At 48.8% G+C, this 16,732-nt stretch overlaps 1 protein-coding gene across 4 annotated transcripts in view; it reads left to right on the forward strand.

The window, feature by feature from the left end:
• slc6a6b (solute carrier family 6 member 6b) overlaps positions 1-13,313 on the forward strand; it is a 66,807-nt gene extending 53,494 nt beyond the window's left edge. For all 4 annotated transcript variants that reach the window (XM_069936511.1, XM_069936512.1, XM_069936513.1 and 1 more), the window contains 5 exons: positions 1,260-1,397; positions 2,329-2,431; positions 3,881-3,981; positions 6,249-6,419; positions 9,955-13,313. In XM_069936511.1, coding sequence (XP_069792612.1) covers positions 1,260-1,397; positions 2,329-2,431; positions 3,881-3,981; positions 6,249-6,419; positions 9,955-10,107 — 666 coding nt within the window. In that variant the 3' untranslated portion in view covers positions 10,108-13,313. The remainder of the gene's footprint in view (positions 1-1,259; positions 1,398-2,328; positions 2,432-3,880; positions 3,982-6,248; positions 6,420-9,954) is intronic.
• Positions 13,314-16,732: the final 3,419 nt, after the last annotated feature.

Here is a 16,732-nt window from a genome sequence, read left to right on the forward strand (position 1 = left end):
AGTGTGTGATGGGACAGTGTGGAGGGAGCTTCACCCTGTGTTTGACCCAGGGACTGTGTGATGGGACGGTGTGCAGGGAGCTTCATTCTGTGTCTGTCCCTGAGAGTGCATGATAGGATGGCGTGAAAGGAGCTTCACTCTGTGTTGACTCTGGGGGAGTGTGTGATTGGAAAGTGTGGAGGGAGCTTCACTGTCTGTCTGACCCCAGGTGTTTGTGATGGGATGCTGTAGAGGGAGCTTCACTCTTTGTCTGACCCTGGGAGTGTGTGATGGCACTGTGTGGAGGGAGCTTCACTCTGTGACTGACCCTGGGAGTGTGTGATGGGACGATGTGGAGGGAGTTTCACACTGTGTCTGACCCTGGGAGTGCATGATAGGATGGTGTGAAAGGAGCTTCACTCTGTGTTGACTCTGGGGGAGTGTGTGATTGGAAAGTGTGGAGGGAGCTTCACTGTCTGTCTGACCCCAGGTGTTTGTGATGGGATACTGTAGAGGGAGCTTCACTTTGTGTCTGACCCTGGGAGTGTGTGATGGCACTGTGTGGAGGGAGCTTCACTCTGTGACTGACCCTGGGAGTGTGTGATGGGACAGTGTGGATGGAGCTTCACTCCTGTCTGACCCTGGGAGTGTGTGATGGGATGGTATAGAGGGATCTTCACTCTGTGTCTGACCCTGGGAGTGTGTGATGGGACGGTGTGGAGGGAGCTTCACTCTGTGTCTGACCCTGGGAGTGTGTGATGGGTCGGTGTGGAGGGAGCTTCACTCCGTGACGACCCTGGAAGTGTGTGATGGGATGGTGTGGAGGGAGATTCCAAGATGGGATCTTTCCCAGTGGTGGGAGGTAACATTTGGTTTACTGCAGGATTGTTTTGTTCTTTGTGAATTCTCGTTGCCCTCTCACTCGAGATGCATTCCCTCCCTCCACTAGTCCTTAACCTGCCTCCCCTACCATCCACCCCATTGCAATCCCCTGCCTCTCGCCCTTCTACTTCCATCCCTCCTTGATCTACCTCACCTTCCTCTTCTCTCCCAGCTCTCCCCCTCCCTCCCTAGTTGCCCACACTTGCTCCCACTTTTCATTGCACTCTGGGCCTCTGCTGCTCCCAGTTGTGTCCAGGAGCTCAGGAACAGGGATGCTCTCTGCAGGTGGTTGCTCTGCGTTGGGGGGTGGGGGAGGGGGGGAGGCTCTATGTTGAAGTGGGTGGCAGCTGCCTGGGCTTGATGTTGCCAGTGACCCTCTGTTTGATCTCTGGCTGCAGTTTGTGGAGGTGGAAGGGCAGATCACTTCACTGGTCGACCTCTACCCATCCTTCCTAAGGAAGGGTTACCGACGAGAGATCTTCATCGCTCTGTCCTGCGGACTCAGCTGCATCCTGGGGTTGGCCATGGTGACCCAGGTGAGCGGACACCATCACTCACCTCCCTCTCGGGGTCAAGCGAGGGAGGGAAGGTGTGTGCAGGGTGAGGGATTGGGAAGAAAGGTGGAGGGAGAGTGATGGAAGAGGGGGTTGGGGCAAGTGGGAGTGAGAGGGTGGCAAGTGGAGGGGAAGGGGGAGTGACAGAAGGGTTGATGGAGGGGGAGGAAAGGGGCAATAAGTGTAGGGAGGGAGTGGCAGAGGAGTAGGGCAGGGAATAAAGGAAAGTGATGGGAATGAGACAGAGGGTGAGGAGGATGAAGGCGAGAGTGCAAGGCAAAGATGGGGAGGTAGAGGAAGAGGTTGTTAGAGGGAGGAGTGGTACAGGGTGGAGAAAGAGGAGGCATCTGTGAAAATCAGAAAAACATAAGACGGTGGTGGACATGAAATTTATCAATTGTAAATTTAGACGTACAGCACGGTAACAGGCCATTTCAGCCCGCAAGCCAGTGCCGCCCAATTACATCCCATTAAGCTATTATACATTTCGAACGGTGGTAGAAAATGAGCCCCCGGGGAAAACCTACACAGACGCTGGGAGAATACACAAACTCGTTGCAGACAGCGCGCCACCCTAGTCCAGATCGGTGGCGCTGTAAAGGCACCACTACCACCCTATCGAAATCAAAATAATATGCTGGAAATGCATCATCAGTATCTCAGTCCAGGGACCTAAGGAAGGAGAAGGAGAGGCTTGTTAATCTAATGGGAGGAGCGGATGGGGGGGGCCTGAGATGGTAAATCTAGGCTGACCTTGAATGGATGGGAGAAGTTAGGGTGGAAGCCATGGGGGCTGGGCTGGGAGGCTGGAAGGCAATTAGGGGCAAGGCGTTGGACAGAGGGACAAGGTGCATTGTTTAGTAGAGGAGGCTATGCAGGTGTGAGCCTATTCTTGCTGTGTTTCTCTCTCCAGGGTGGATTGTATGTGTTCCAGCTCTTTGATTACTATGCAGCCAGCGGCGTGTGCCTTCTCTGGGTCGCATTCTTTGAATGTATTGCAATAGCTTGGGTGTACGGTGAGTATCCACTTCAACCAGACTTCAGATAAAGTTTAAGTCATCAAGTAAAGAAGCTCACAGCAGGTCACTGACCCCACCTGTTCTATACCCCAGTGTTTTACTGTGGCAGCTCCGTCCCCACCTGTAGTGTACCCCAGTGCTATACAGTGACAGCCCCGTCCCCACCTGTACTGTACCCCAGTGTTGTATTGTGACACCCCCATCCTGAACTGGCTTTCCTGCTTCTCAACTTGAATGCCTGGTGCACTGGGGAATTTTGTTGGACAGATTGTGTTTCTGGAGCTCTCCGAACAGCTGTCCTGTGCTCCCATACAAGGATCCTGCCAGACTCTCCCTTAACATCCCAGCCCTGTTCACTCAACCCCTTTGCCTCGGGGTGCAGCCTGCTCCAGGTCCATTTTTAAAGACAGTTTTGATCATTTTGATGCTGTTCTTCTGTCAAACTATCATTCAGCAGGCCTTGTGTTCCATTCATATGTTACAATTAACCCTGTCTTCACTGAGGTCATTCAGTCTCTGATCAGCACTGGGGATTCTGTCCCACACCAGCAACTCCCACCTGCCGTTCCCCATCACTTCGGTTGCCCTTTTCCCTCCCTTTCAAATGCTGTTTCACTTTCTCCTCAGTTGTGCTGCATCTCTAAGGTACATTAAATTTCTAGCAGTATGCAGACCCCTATCTATCTGTCCGGTCTGGAGCCATCTTCCCTCCTAAGTGCAACGTTCAACCCTCTGTCCTGGGGTGGGGAGGGGGCACTGTCCTGCTGCATCTGCCTCGGGTGAACCCCTTCCATTTTAGTGCCTCTATTGATGGGGAGAGTGGGGCAAGGATCTGTGTGAGGAGCTCGCTCTGACCCTGCCCCAAGTTCTATCAGACCTAGGGGTTTGCCGTGCTCACTCCTTACATCCTGTCTGTGCCTCATCTCTAATCCAATTTACACGGCAAACGAAGAAGCTATTCAGCCCATCTGGTCTGTGGCAGAGCTGCCGACCAACCCCACACACACACATGCCCTGATACAATCACACCTTCACCTTCACACTTCCCTGTTACCCGTCAGTATTCTCTCACACCCAATACACTTCAATCCTTCCACCTCCTCCCTCCCCACCCACATCATTACCCCTCCCCACCTCTGCACCTCTCCCTATTTTCCTTCGTCCATCCCCGATCCTTCATTGACCTCACCCCAGCTGCCCATCCCTTACCTCTATCCCCTCCTTCCTGCCCTCTCCTTGCCTGTCTAGGTCTCCGGCCTCTTCCCCACGGGTGGTCCAGGCACCAGCTCTGCTGCTGAAGCAACTCAAAGTCTATCCCCCATTGGCAGGTGCTGTAGAAATGCAGTGGGCGCTTTGGGCCCAGGTTTGAGCCTGGGTGTGCTGGGGTTCTCAGCACCTTGGCTCAGAACATCCCAGTGACTGACACGTCTTTGCATACTTCACCAGGGTCTGACAACTTCTATGACGCGGTGGAAGACATGATTGGCTATAGACCAGGGCGCTGGATGAAGTGGAGCTGGGGAGTGATCACACCTTTCCTGTGCATGGTGAGTGAGGGGCTCATCGAGGGTGGAGGGTGGGCACACAGCAAGCTCCCGCGGATGCTATCCAAGGGGTGCCTGTAGTGTCAGTCAGGACTCCAGAGACAGGGACTCAACTTGGTTGTATTTTTCACCACACCCCCAGTGGTGCAACAACCCCTCAGTACAGTCCCCATTTTTAAAATTTCCATTTTTGGCAATAAATTAATCCTGCCCCTTTATTATTCAATGTATTACATTCAGACCATTCACACAAAATACAAATGAAAATATGATTATCTCTGCTAATACCATCAAAGCCTTGGAGAGACAACCATTCACGGGCACCCTCCAAACTGCCCGTAAGCACCCTGTGCTCCCTCTCCAGGGACACACAGGTGTCCCTCAGGCAGGCAGTTCCCCTGAGCTGAACCCTCGATTGCCTGCTACCTGGGCCCATCTTGCCCAGACCCAGACTTAAGAGGACAACCTTAGACCGGCCCACCTCCTTCACGTTTCTTAGGCAAATCACAGATTCCCCCTCCATTTTCACACTCGCTGTAATGCCCGGGGTCCCATCGCTCCCCACCATTGCCTTTGTGCATTTTCCAACCGTGATAGTTGGGGACAAGGATCATGACCACATTCTCGTCTCCCAGTGATTCCTGTAGGGCCCAGGACTTTCGGAAAATGGGTCTGGCATATTTACAAAAAACAAACTAGCAAACAATAGTCCACAACAGGAGAGGGCAGGTCTTATGTTGACTGGTCAGTCATGCTAACTCAGTTCTCCACAGCCAACACTATCCTGTATTCCCCACATCGAAACCAGAGTCCGAGATGTGAGTCCTTTATCCGAACGATGAGATAACAGAGAGATGAACAGAAATCCCTGGATGTTTTGCAAATTGGCAATCCACCAAAGCCTCCCGAAATCCTCGAAGGTGAGGCCAAGGCTCCCAGGCCTTTGAGATGCCGTTGAAAAGCCATCAACAACTAACCACTGAGCTAATCAGTGACAAATTGGCGGTGGAGTCACCGATGTTAAACTTTTAACAAGTAAATTAGATTAAATATTCACAGTGCAGTAAATCCACCCAGCAAACGGCCAACTCATTGCTCGAACTGTGTAGTTGGAGACAGCAGAGCTTTACTCACGAGTTGTAGACTTCTGAACAACAATTCTGCCCAAGTACTTCCACACCACACACACAAAACCCCCTTTCGATTCAAATCCCATTTCAGTTGTTTAAATCATTTATTTTTCTCTGTCTTCCTGGTGGTGCAAACAACACAGTGTGACAACCCACCCCCCGCCCCAACCACCCTTCAGTATTGCTGCTCCCACAGTGTGAACCCCTCACTGCTCCTCAGAGTCTGGGGCCCGTGGACTGACATGCACTACGTTGTCCGTGTGGAACCAGACAGCAGTAGGGGGAGTGAGCTTGACCTTCTCATCTGCTTCTCTGATATGTGGGGTCCAGGTCTCAGAACCAAGCTCCTGCTTACTCCCCAAAACAGCCGAGTTCTTGTCACATCATGAATCTGAGACATTCAGCCACTTGGTCTCTGGGGGTCCGGGGGAGGAATTTCGTGTGTTAAATGCAAGCAAACAGGAACAAGAGACCATTCATTGGCTTCGGTGCTGCCCTGCCGCTGCGGCCCCCCCTCAGTGCTGCCCCGCCGCTGCAGCGCCCCCCCCACTCAGTGCTGTCCCACCGCTGCGGCTGTGGTCGATCTGCTGACTTCAATCCCTGGTCCCAGTTCCCCGATGCCTGCACCTTTCCAATAGGTGTCCATCTGCGCCCTAGTGTTACCCACGATCACCTTTCCACCACCTTCAGGGAGCTCAGACTTCCTCCTCCCCCTCAGAAAAGACACTGCTGGAGCCCTCATTTTTATGTCACCTTCCTCTTTCTTTTGTGCCTCGGTTCTCGTGTTTGAATCAAAATGTCTCAACCGCTGCTCACAATGCGGTAACTGCCTGACCCCATCCGGTCTTGGCTATCGAGGGTTGACAGTAGTGAAACAGGTATTTTGACTCTCTGCCAACCTTCATGCTACTGGTACTAATCCCACTTACTGGCATTAATTGCACATTTCTCCATCAGAACGTTCTGGTGAATCTTTTCTGCACGCTCTCCAGTGCGGCCACGTCCTTCTGTGGTGGAGACCAGAGCTCATGGGGCTGCACTTGGAGCAGTATTGGTGTCCCTGCCTTGGGCAGGGTGTGGCCGTTGCAGCACTGTGGCTGCTCTCCCCAGTGACGAGACATTGTCCTCTTGCTCCTGCAGGCTTGCTTCATCTTCTCTCTGGCCAAGTACACCCCCCTGACCTACAACAAGACCTACAAGTACCCGGACTGGGCTGAAGGCGTAGGCTGGCTGCTTGCTCTCTGCTCCATGATCTGCATCCCTTTGGTTGTGGTGGTGAAGATCATTCAGTCGGATGGCCCAATAATCGAGGTAGGTCCCAAATGGGGATCTCAGCCTGGCTGACGTTCCTCCTCTTTGTGGGGAGACCAACCCCCTCCAGCACTGCAGGCTTTGGCCCCATCCTTCCATGTTGGTATGTTGCCCCATGCAACCTTCACCTCCCAACCCCTGCAGTCATTCCTCAAGGGAACAATTGTGGAGGAGGATCCCCAATATGTCTTCAAAATGTGCAACTGTTCAGGGTGCAGGCCCTTCGGCCCACAATGTTGTGCTGACCTTAATAAATCTCCACCATCAATATAAAACTTCCCTCCCTCACAGCCCAAGACTCCCCACTTGTGATGGGCAGTGTGGCCTCATGAAGTCATGCTGCACAAGAAGGTGGCATTCCACCCATCTGTCTGTACTAGCCCCTTGAAAGGGCTGTTCAGCTGCCCCATTTATTGCCCACTCTGTCTACCTCTGGGCCAGTTCCCATGGTGCCACATAGTACCACACTTGTGGGTTGAGGTTGTGGGGACAGGGGGGCACACTCAACGCCAACTGGGGCCAGTGACCCGTGAGTGGGTCAGCCAATTGGGTGAGATGAACTAGGTCTGTCTGCTTGACGGAATCAATTTGACGTTGTAGGACCTAAATGGGTCTGGAGAGAGTGGGTCTAGGGAGAGCTGTGGGACTGGAGTGGGGTCTGGGGGAGCTATGGGACCGCAGTGGGGTCTGGTGGTGCTGTGGGACTTCAGTGGGGTGTGGGGGAGCTGTGGGACTACAATGGGGTGTGGGGGAGCTGTGGGGCCACAATGGGGTCTGGGGGAGCTGTGGGACCACAGTGGGGTCTGGCGAAGTTGTGGGACTGCAATGGGGTCTGGGGAAGTTGTGGGACTGCAATGGGGTCTGGGGGAACTGTGGGGTCTAGGGTCACAGTGGGGTCTGGGGGAGCTGCAGGAGTTAGGAAAGAGACTGAAGTCGAACCGCCAAGGTGGTAATCTCTGGGTTACTCCTGGTGCCACGAGCTCGGAAGGTCAGGACAGGAGGATAGGACACACAAACGTGTGGCTGAAGAGATGGTGCAGGGGGCAAGGTTTCAAGGCTTGGATTATGGAACTTTTTCTGGGGAAGGGGTGACCTATACAAGTGGGATGGATTGACCTGAACTCGAGGGGAACTAATATCATGGTAGAAGATTTGCTCATGCTGTTGGTGGGGTTGGGGGGGGGGGGGGTGGTGGTGATTATACTAGATTCGCAGAGAGGTGGGAACCAAAGTGAAGAGGAAGAGGTGGTTGGTACACACGTTGGGACAGCTGGTAGGGAGTTTGTGTGGAAGGTCAGACAGATAGGGGAAAATTGCTGTCATGGGGATGTGTTGCAATGTTACAGGAACACAGAGTCAATGTACAAATAAAGGGCTAAAGATTTTTTATTTAAATGCACACAGCATAAGAAATAAAGTGGATGACCTTGTAGTGCTGCTACACGGAGGCAGGCTTGATGTTGTGGCCATCACGGAGTTGTGGCTAAAGCAATGGTTCTTAACCTTTTTCTTTCCATTCACATAAGTAAGTAAGGGAAGGGAAGGTTGAGAATCACTCCTCTAGACCCAATTGTTACTGAAATGTTTTGCTTGAGAAAAATTGTTATTGGCCCATTTCCACACACATCCCACCTCAAGCAATCCCTTACTAATCACAGAGCACCAACAGCATAGGGATTACATAAAGTGGTATGTGAGTGGTTGAGAACCACTGGGATGGATGCCATCAGGAGCTGAATGTCCATGGATACAGAGTTAGAAAGAGGTGACTTTGGAACAGAAAATATAGAACCATTGTGGGTTGAGTTAAGAAATGGCAAAGGTATAAAGACACTGTTGGCTATTAAATTCAGACCTCCAAATAGTAGATGTGTTGTGGACAACAAATTGCAACAGCTTAGAAAAGGTGTGTCAGAATGTTATGGTAGTCATGGGAGATTTTAAACATGCAAGTAGATTGGCAAGCTATGAAGTGACAAGCGGGCTGGATAAGGGAGATGCAGCGAATGTTATGTATTTGGATCTTCAGAAGGCAGTTGACAAGGTGTTGAACCTGAGCCTACTTATAAGATAAAAGCCCATGGGATATCAGGAAACATAGTCGTGTCAGTAGAGCATTAGCTGATTGGCAGGAAGCAGAGGGTTGGAATCCAAGACCCATGTTCTCCTTGGCTGCCAGTTGCTAGTGGTGTTCCACATGGGTCGGTGTTGGGGCCGCTTCTTTTCATGTTGTATATAAATGACAAAGATTATGGAATGAATGGGTTCGTGGCCACGTTTGCAGGTGATACAAAATGGTGGAGGAGCAGGTAGTTGAGAGCAAACACGGAGGCTTCAGAAGGACTTAGATTAGGAAACAGGCAGAGAAGTGGGAAATTAAATATTACATCAGGAAATATACTTTAGTAGATAAAACAGGCAGATTTCTTTTTGAGTGGGGAGAAAATTGAAAATACCCAGCTGCAATGGGTCCTGGGAGTCCTTGTGCAGGGTAGCCTGAAGGTGAACTTGCAGGTTGAGTCGGTGGTGAAGAAGGCAAATGCAATGCTGGTGTTCATCACAAGAGGAATAGAACACAAGAGCAGGGATGTGGAATTTGAGGCTTTATGCGGCACTGGTGAGACCTCACTCGGAGTATTGTGAGCAGTTTTGGATGACTCATTTAAAAAAGGATGTACTGATGTTGGAAGGATTCAAAGGAAATTCATAAGGATAATTTCAGGAATGAAAAGATTGTCATATGAGGACCATCTGACAGCTTCTTACCCTGAATTTATTTGAATTTGAGAGAATGAGGTGCGATCTTATTGAAATATTTTGAATTTTTTCAATGGGAAGCTATTGGAGCATGCTGCCATGCAGCATGACTTGGGAGGGCTTGTGCATGAATCGCAAAAGGTTGGTTTGCAGGTGCAGCAGGCTGTCAGAGAGGCAAATGGAACTTTGGGCTTCACTGCGAGAGGAATGCAATTTAGGAGCAGGGAGGTCATGCTGCAAATGTACAAGGTTCTGGTGAGGCTGCGTGCAGTTCTGGTCTCTGTACTTAAGGAAGGATGTACTGGCTTTGGAGGCAGTCCAGAGGAGGTTCACCAGGCTGATTCCAGAGATGAGGGGTTAGCTTATTAGGAGAGATTGAGTCATTTGTTATCACAGGCGGTTGCGGAGGCCAGGGCATTGGGTGTATTTAAGACAGAGATTGACAGGTTCTTGATTAGCCAGGGCATCAAAGATTGGGGAGAAGGCCAGATAGTGGGGCTGAGCAGGAAAATGGATCAGCTCATGATTAAATGGTGGGGCAAACGATGGGCTGAATAGGTTATTTCTGCTCCTCTGTCTTATGGTGCAGAAAAGGGTTGGGAGAAGCTGTGGGATTGGAGTTGGATCAGGAGGAGCTGTGGGACCAGAGTTGGGTTGGAGGATTCAAGGCTGGCAGGGGGTGGAGTCTTTCCCAACAAGGAGTGTGGGCTAGGTTTGGGGAACATGCATTTCTCTTGTTGAGTCCATGCAGGCTCTAATTATCCCCTTCTCTCCCCAGCGGATAAAGCTCCTCACAGCACCGAGGGGGGAAGGAAGAAAGCCAAAAGACCTGGCCTTTGATGCTGAGGCTGTTGTCCCTCTCAGTCCCAATGGGACTGGTGGAATTGAAGCAGGAAAACCACCTCAAATAATTATAGAGACTGCAATGTAAGCTCTCGGAGAGACTAAACGTGCTTTTTTTTTACAAACTCTAGTCTGTTCAGGACCCATTCCCTCGCCCCATCCTCTCCCCCTCCTATCGTTTATCCACAGTTGGGAGCTGACCTTGTGTCACTGGGGATCGATGTAATGGTCGAACAGGCCTTGCCCAAGAATTGTTGAAGCAATCACCCACCCCAACCCCCCCCCCCCCTGCTGCCCACCCTCAGTGGGCATGGGATTGCGTGATCACTGAAGTAGTCTCATCCCCTCTGCAGCATGGGAAGGGATTCACAAACTGCAGAGCTTTCCAGCTTTATGGCCATTGGGCTGGATTTATCGACCTGGCCCCAACTCAGCAGCAACCCAATCCCCACCCCACCCCCTCCCTCCCTCACAAAAACTCACGTTCCCTGAGACGTGAAGACCAAGCAAGACCCTGTGGGTGTGAGCAAGGTGGTCCCGCCAAAACAACGGGGAGACACTCTGCAGGCAACTGACAGTTTCCACCTCCTCTTCCTCCCCTCCCCCCCACCACCTTCCTCCAAGCCCCTCCCAGCCTGAGCTGACGACAGAGATTCAGGTGTAAACATTGCCGCACTGCAGGTCCACTCCTCCACTTCCTTGCACCTCTCCCCTCCCCTCCCTCCTCCCAGTGTCCAGGGGCATGCCCAGATTGTACACAACCCTGGAGCAAGCCCCTGGAACTGGCAGACCCCATTCAGGAGGAGGTCTGGATAGAGGCCGTATTGTTAATGCCATGCAGTTGATAGATTTACAAAACGCTTCAAAAAATATGTTGCACAATGTTTGAGACGTTTGTGTGTGGGAGTGCGTGGGTGAGTGCGTGGGTGTGTGTGTGCGTGTGTGTATGCAGTTAATGGAATAATTTTACATTGTACCTGTGGCTTTTTGTAACCACAATCATTGTACCTGATCCCAGCATCAATATTATAGGGAGTTTATGGAAGATTTTAAAACCCTTGTCATTTATTTTTTGTATGGAGCATATTTTTCAACTTGTAACTCCATTGTGTTAACCGGTTATAGGTTGAAATTTCACTGAGTAGCATTGAAAATGTTGCAGCTTGACAATGCTAATTGTCTCTCACTGGAACCAAGGATCATCACGAGTGATCAAAGGCTCTCACTCTCTCTCTCCCTCTCTCTGTCTGCTTCTCTTTCTCTCTCCTTCTCTACCTCCCTTCCAGCTCTCTCTGCCACACTCTCCATCCCTTTTCTCACTGTGTCCTTCTTGCTCCCGCAAGGCTCATCTGGTGCAGACCAGTTTGAGCTGGTGCCTCACCCCACCTTCACAAGGGGCAGCTAGATATGAGCCAGAAATGGTTTGGTGCTGAGGTCTGGAGAAGGAAAAGATCAAATACTGTAGCTCAAACAGCAGCACTTCTACCACTGGACCCTCTGAGAGGAGATCCATTTCTGGGGGCACCTCAGGATTGAACCTGTGCACCACGTTCTGGTCTGCCTTTGAGCTGAGCTGCTGAGTGATGGTGGGCGGAGTGACAACTGTCAACCTCTCCTAACCCCCTACACAAGAGTGCTCTGAGACCCAGTTTCTTCTGCCCCAGCAGAGCTAACACCGTCGTCCGATATTTTTGGCGGGTCAGTGGGATGCAGTACACAGGGCAGATCCTAAGGGAAGCTTGGAAGGAATCTGGAGCATGCAGATGTGGAGTGGAAGGAAGACCAGTGACCAAAGGCAATCTCCCTTACTCCACTGCTGTCTGCGTGGGAGGGAGAGAGTGCCATTGGGGGCAGCGAGGCTGTGCACAGAGCTTGGTGAACGATGATGCAGAGCGAGCCAGCTGGGTGTGGGGTCATAGCGAATGCTGATGGAGAGAGGGGTGTTCACATAAAGCAGGGAGCAATACAACGAGCACTCAGAGGGTCTGAGCTTTGGTGAATGGGGATGCCAACCCTGATCTCTCCACGGAACACGACCCAGAGAAACAGAGGGTTCCTTCGTTTCCCCTGCTGTCACCCCACCACCCCCACCCCACCCAGCTGGAGCCTCTTCCATTGCCTTCCCCCAGCCACGGCGCAAGAGTGAGTCTTTTCGGTCGTATAACTGCCCGCATGCTTGCGCAGGCAGAGACTGTGGCTCAGAGAGGGATCAGTGCAATGTTTGCAGTTGCAGACATCTGTGGCAGAAGCCTCCCAAAGACAACTGTACTGTGGTTGCCTCCAAACGCAGCTGTCACCACACTGAACCTTACAGTGTTATTAACGAATTTGCTGCTTTGATTAATGATTAAGTTGAATGATGAATGCAGGCCTTTCTGTTGCATTATTTCCACAGCTGCATTCATAAATAAAGTGAATCAATACCCCAGCACCTCCTAAATTTCTCTGTATATACAAACACCCCTGAGCAACATTGCATTTTAACTTTTTTTAACGTGTTGAGACTACGAATTGCAGTCTTAGAAACCAAACACTTATCATGGTGAATAAGCTTTGGAGAAACAAATGTGCATTTTTTTTTACCTTTCTGTAACATTGAGTTCTCTGAATCCAACACTTCACTGGTGATCTTCTTGATTTCTGGGGAATTAGTTTAATTTGGTGGCAGGAACTTTCACCTTTTGCCCTTCCTGCTGTGGTGAAGTATCGAGTCGGGGTCGTGTTGGTTCCTGTGTCCCCGCCGTCCCATCCACACCGCCCAGTGAGCTGGGGAGTACCTTCTTCCCCACTCTAGGGTCCCCATCCTTCTCTTCCCATTTCCTGTCCCCGCACCCCTATTCCTTTCACAGCACTCCCCCCTCTTCCCTTGTCCCCCACCCCCTGTCAATAGCAGGTCTCTCTGTTCCTTCCCTCCCCTCATCTGCCCCCCTCCCCACTTTTGCTCCTTTCCCCTCTCATCTGACCTTCGCCAAACACCTGAGCCTTTGGTGGGTCTGCATGGTGGGGCGCGTGTAAGGGGTGGGTCTGGTGGTCCTAGGGTTGTCTGGTGGGGGTGTTTTGGTTATGTCTACCCACCCCCGACTGTCTTGCTGTTCTGAACTGAGGTCCAGTTCAACCTTTAGCAGTTTCCAGGTTTTTTTTTAGAAATAAAAACAATATATAAGATATGTATTTATATGATGCAGTATACTCATGTGTCATGTGCTTTCTTAGTGACAGTTCGAATTGTATTAGAAACTTTGATCTTGTACTGTGTGAGTAAATAAAAATAAATGTTTACAGTTTTCACTGAAACTGTTTGTCATTGTAATTACTGCTGTGGGCGGGGTCCCACTGGGGGAGGGAGGGGTCACACTGGGGGAGGGAAAAGTCCCACTGGGGAGGGAGGGTCCCACTGGTATGGTCACTGGAGTGGCACTACTGAAGGTCTGCACTGGCGGGAAGACAGAGAAAGATAAATGATTCAAACAGCTGATAATTGGATTTGAATTGAAAGGGGTTTTGTGTGCTGTCGTGTGGGAGTACTCGGGCAGAATTCTCATGAGTAAAGTTGTGTTGTCTCCAACTACACAGTTTGAGCATTGAGCTGGCAGTTTGACAGGGTGGATTTACTCCCCCATGGAACAACTGCCTTTCGTCTAATTTGCTCGCTAAAAGTTAAACATCAGTGACTCCACGGCCAGTTCATGACTGATTAGCTCAGCAGTCGATTGTTGATGACTTTTTGACGGCATCTCGATGGACTGTGAGCCTTGGTCTCACCTTCGAGGATTTCGGGAGGCTTTGGAGGATTGCAGTGAACCAGTTAGCGAAACATCCGGGGATTTCTGATCATCGCTCTGCTATCTCATCATCCGGATAAAGGACTCACATCTCGGACTCTCATTTCGGTGTGGCAAATCGTGATGTTGTGGACTGAGAAGGACTGAGTATGTCTTCAGTCAACATGCGAGTTGGCCTTTCCTGTTGTGGTCCATTGTTTTATAAGTGGTCTAATTTGTTTTTTGTAAGTATGCCAGACCCGTTTTCCGAAGGAAAGATCTGAAGGTCATGATCTTTGACCCCAACTATCACTGTTAGAAAATGTACAAAGGCAATGGTGGGAAGCGATGGCTCCTTCGTGGTCGACTTGTTTTGTGTGAATAGCCTGAATTGTAAACTAATGTAATACTTGTAACTTCTGGATTAAGAATAATAAAGGGGCGGTATTGATTTTACTCCAAAAAGCATCTAAAAAAGGGAAGTTCACACTGTGGGAGTGTCACACTGGGATTGTCACTGGTAGGGGCAATACTGAGGGAGAGGGTGTTTCAACTTGTATTCGAATATGTGAGTTCTTACACAACACATAGATGAAGGAAAAGGTTCTTTACTTTAAAGTTGATGTAAACAGCACCATGGAAACGCAGCCTCCAATACAGATCTTCTATACTGTGTGTCTCCTGCTCTGTGGCAGCCAAGTCTAATCAAACAGTAATCAAGGCCTTGGTAGTTTCATTGCAACCACAATCATTATCATTACATCTCCCTTTCTTAAAAGTAGTTTACTTTTAACTAACACATTTCCTTTGTATAACTCTACCATTTTAACTTTAACACCAAGAACTTAATTTTCATTATTATCAACATATTTAACATTTTTAAAACTTGTTTTGTGTGTTCACATTTACATAACACTATGAAGAGTGAATAACATACCACTACTTCATTCTATAACAGGAGTCTTTAAATTTGCTCAGTGAGTCCCTTAGGAGGGTTCACGTGTCTTGACGATCTCCTGACTGATTGTCCTTGAATCTGAGTTGTTGCCTCAGACGATGTCTTCTCAGATGAGCATTCAGGTTGTTTAACAGTATCTGTCTTTCCATCTACTGTGGATGGTCCCATTTGAAGGTCTCAACAATTTATTCGCAGAACAGCACCTTCATCTGTCTGAATGGTGTATGAACTTGGTTAGACTTCACTAAAGACAGTTCCCTTCTGATTCCATAAGTTTGTTTTGTCTTTTCGCCTTACTTGGTCACCAGTGTAGAGTTCCGGTAGGTTTTTTTGTTCCTCTGTCAAAGTAATACTTTTGCTTTTCTTTCTGTTGTTCTTTGAACTTCCTCACTTTCTCCCTGGACACTGTTGAACAACTTGAATGCACAGCTAAGAAATCATCATCTGAGGCAACCACTCAGATTCAAGGACAATCAATCAGGAGATCATGAAGACTTGAAGAGACTCATTGAGCAAATTTAAAAACTCCTGTTATAGAATGAAGTAGTGCTACCTTATTTGCTCTTCAAGTTTTAGTGTATGTAGATGTGAAACACAAAACAAGATTTAAAAATGTTAACATTGATAATAATGAAAATGTAAGTTCTTGGTGTTAAAGTTATAATGGCAGAGTTATACAAAGGAAACATGTTAGTTAAAAGTAAGCTACTTTTAAGAAAGGGAGATGTAATGATAGTGATCATGTTTGCATGGCCACTAGCAAGGCCTTGATTATCGTTACTGTTTGATTAGACTTGGCTGCCAGCAGGGGGCAGACACACAGTATGTAGTATCTGTAATGGAGGCTGCAGACTGATGGTGCTATTTGCAATAACTTTGAAGTAAAGAACCTTTTCCTTCATCATGTGTTGTCTAAGAATTCACACATACAAATACAAGATGAAACAAGGGTTACTAGCACTCTATCATGACATCCCCTTTCTTTGAGATGTTTAATCCAACAATGTGACATACTAATGCAGTATTAATTACAATTTAAAGTTCAAAACAAAGAAACACAAATATCAGCAGGAGAAATGTTTTAAGTATGCAGTTCCTTTTAGAGATTCAGTCTGATGGCTGCTCGTGTGGATCTTCTTAACACAGGTGCTTGTGTCGGCTCTGCTGGTCCACAACTGTCCAGCACTGGTGGTGTTTCCTCTGTTGTTATGCAGGCTGGATCTTCTGCATTTGTCTGTTCCTGCAGTGTCTCTTGTGTTTTCAGCAGGCTCTTTCGATTCCTTCTCAGTATTTGAGTATCCTCTGTACTGACCATGTAGGATCTTGGATTTTCTTCCTCCAGAACAGTGGCCTTTTTATCCCAAGTGTTGGGAATCTCTGAGTCTCTCTGGGTCATGTTGTGCCATTGGCCCTAAGCTTCTCACGGACTTGTCATAGTTTGCTTTTTGTCTCCATTGCAGACGCTTTTGTTTCCCTTTGACGTCTTCGACATCTCTGTTCTTGTTGCAGAGTAGGGAAGTGTGGTACATAGTCTTCTTCTCATCAGGAGATCAATGGGTGACATGCCATGTTCTTTTTTTAAAATTTTTTTATTTTTCACACTATAAACCACATTGATCAAGATACATACATTTTCCTTTTCAAATATATACAGTGTCGTTTTCTCCCCCCCCCCTTCCCATCCCACCCTCCCTACCTCCCCTCCCATTCATTTAAAGTTCAGAATCTAAGATACATTAAACCCGTCAAGCAATGTTGTCACTCAATAAAAACAAACAAGAAATTCCACTGAGTCAGTTCTTTTCATTCCCTTCTCCTTCTGTCATTTTAGGTGGTAGATGACCCCGGTAGATTTTGTCTGTTGTATTTCATGTATGGCTCCCATATTTGTTCAAATATTGTAATATTATTTCTTAAATTATGTTATTTTTTCTAATGGAATACATTTATTCATTTCTATATACCATTGTTGTATTCTCAAGTTATCTTCTAAT

Source organism: Narcine bancroftii, chromosome 5, assembly GCF_036971445.1.
Source record: "Narcine bancroftii isolate sNarBan1 chromosome 5, sNarBan1.hap1, whole genome shotgun sequence".
Lineage (NCBI taxonomy): Eukaryota > Metazoa > Chordata > Chondrichthyes > Torpediniformes > Narcinidae > Narcine > Narcine bancroftii.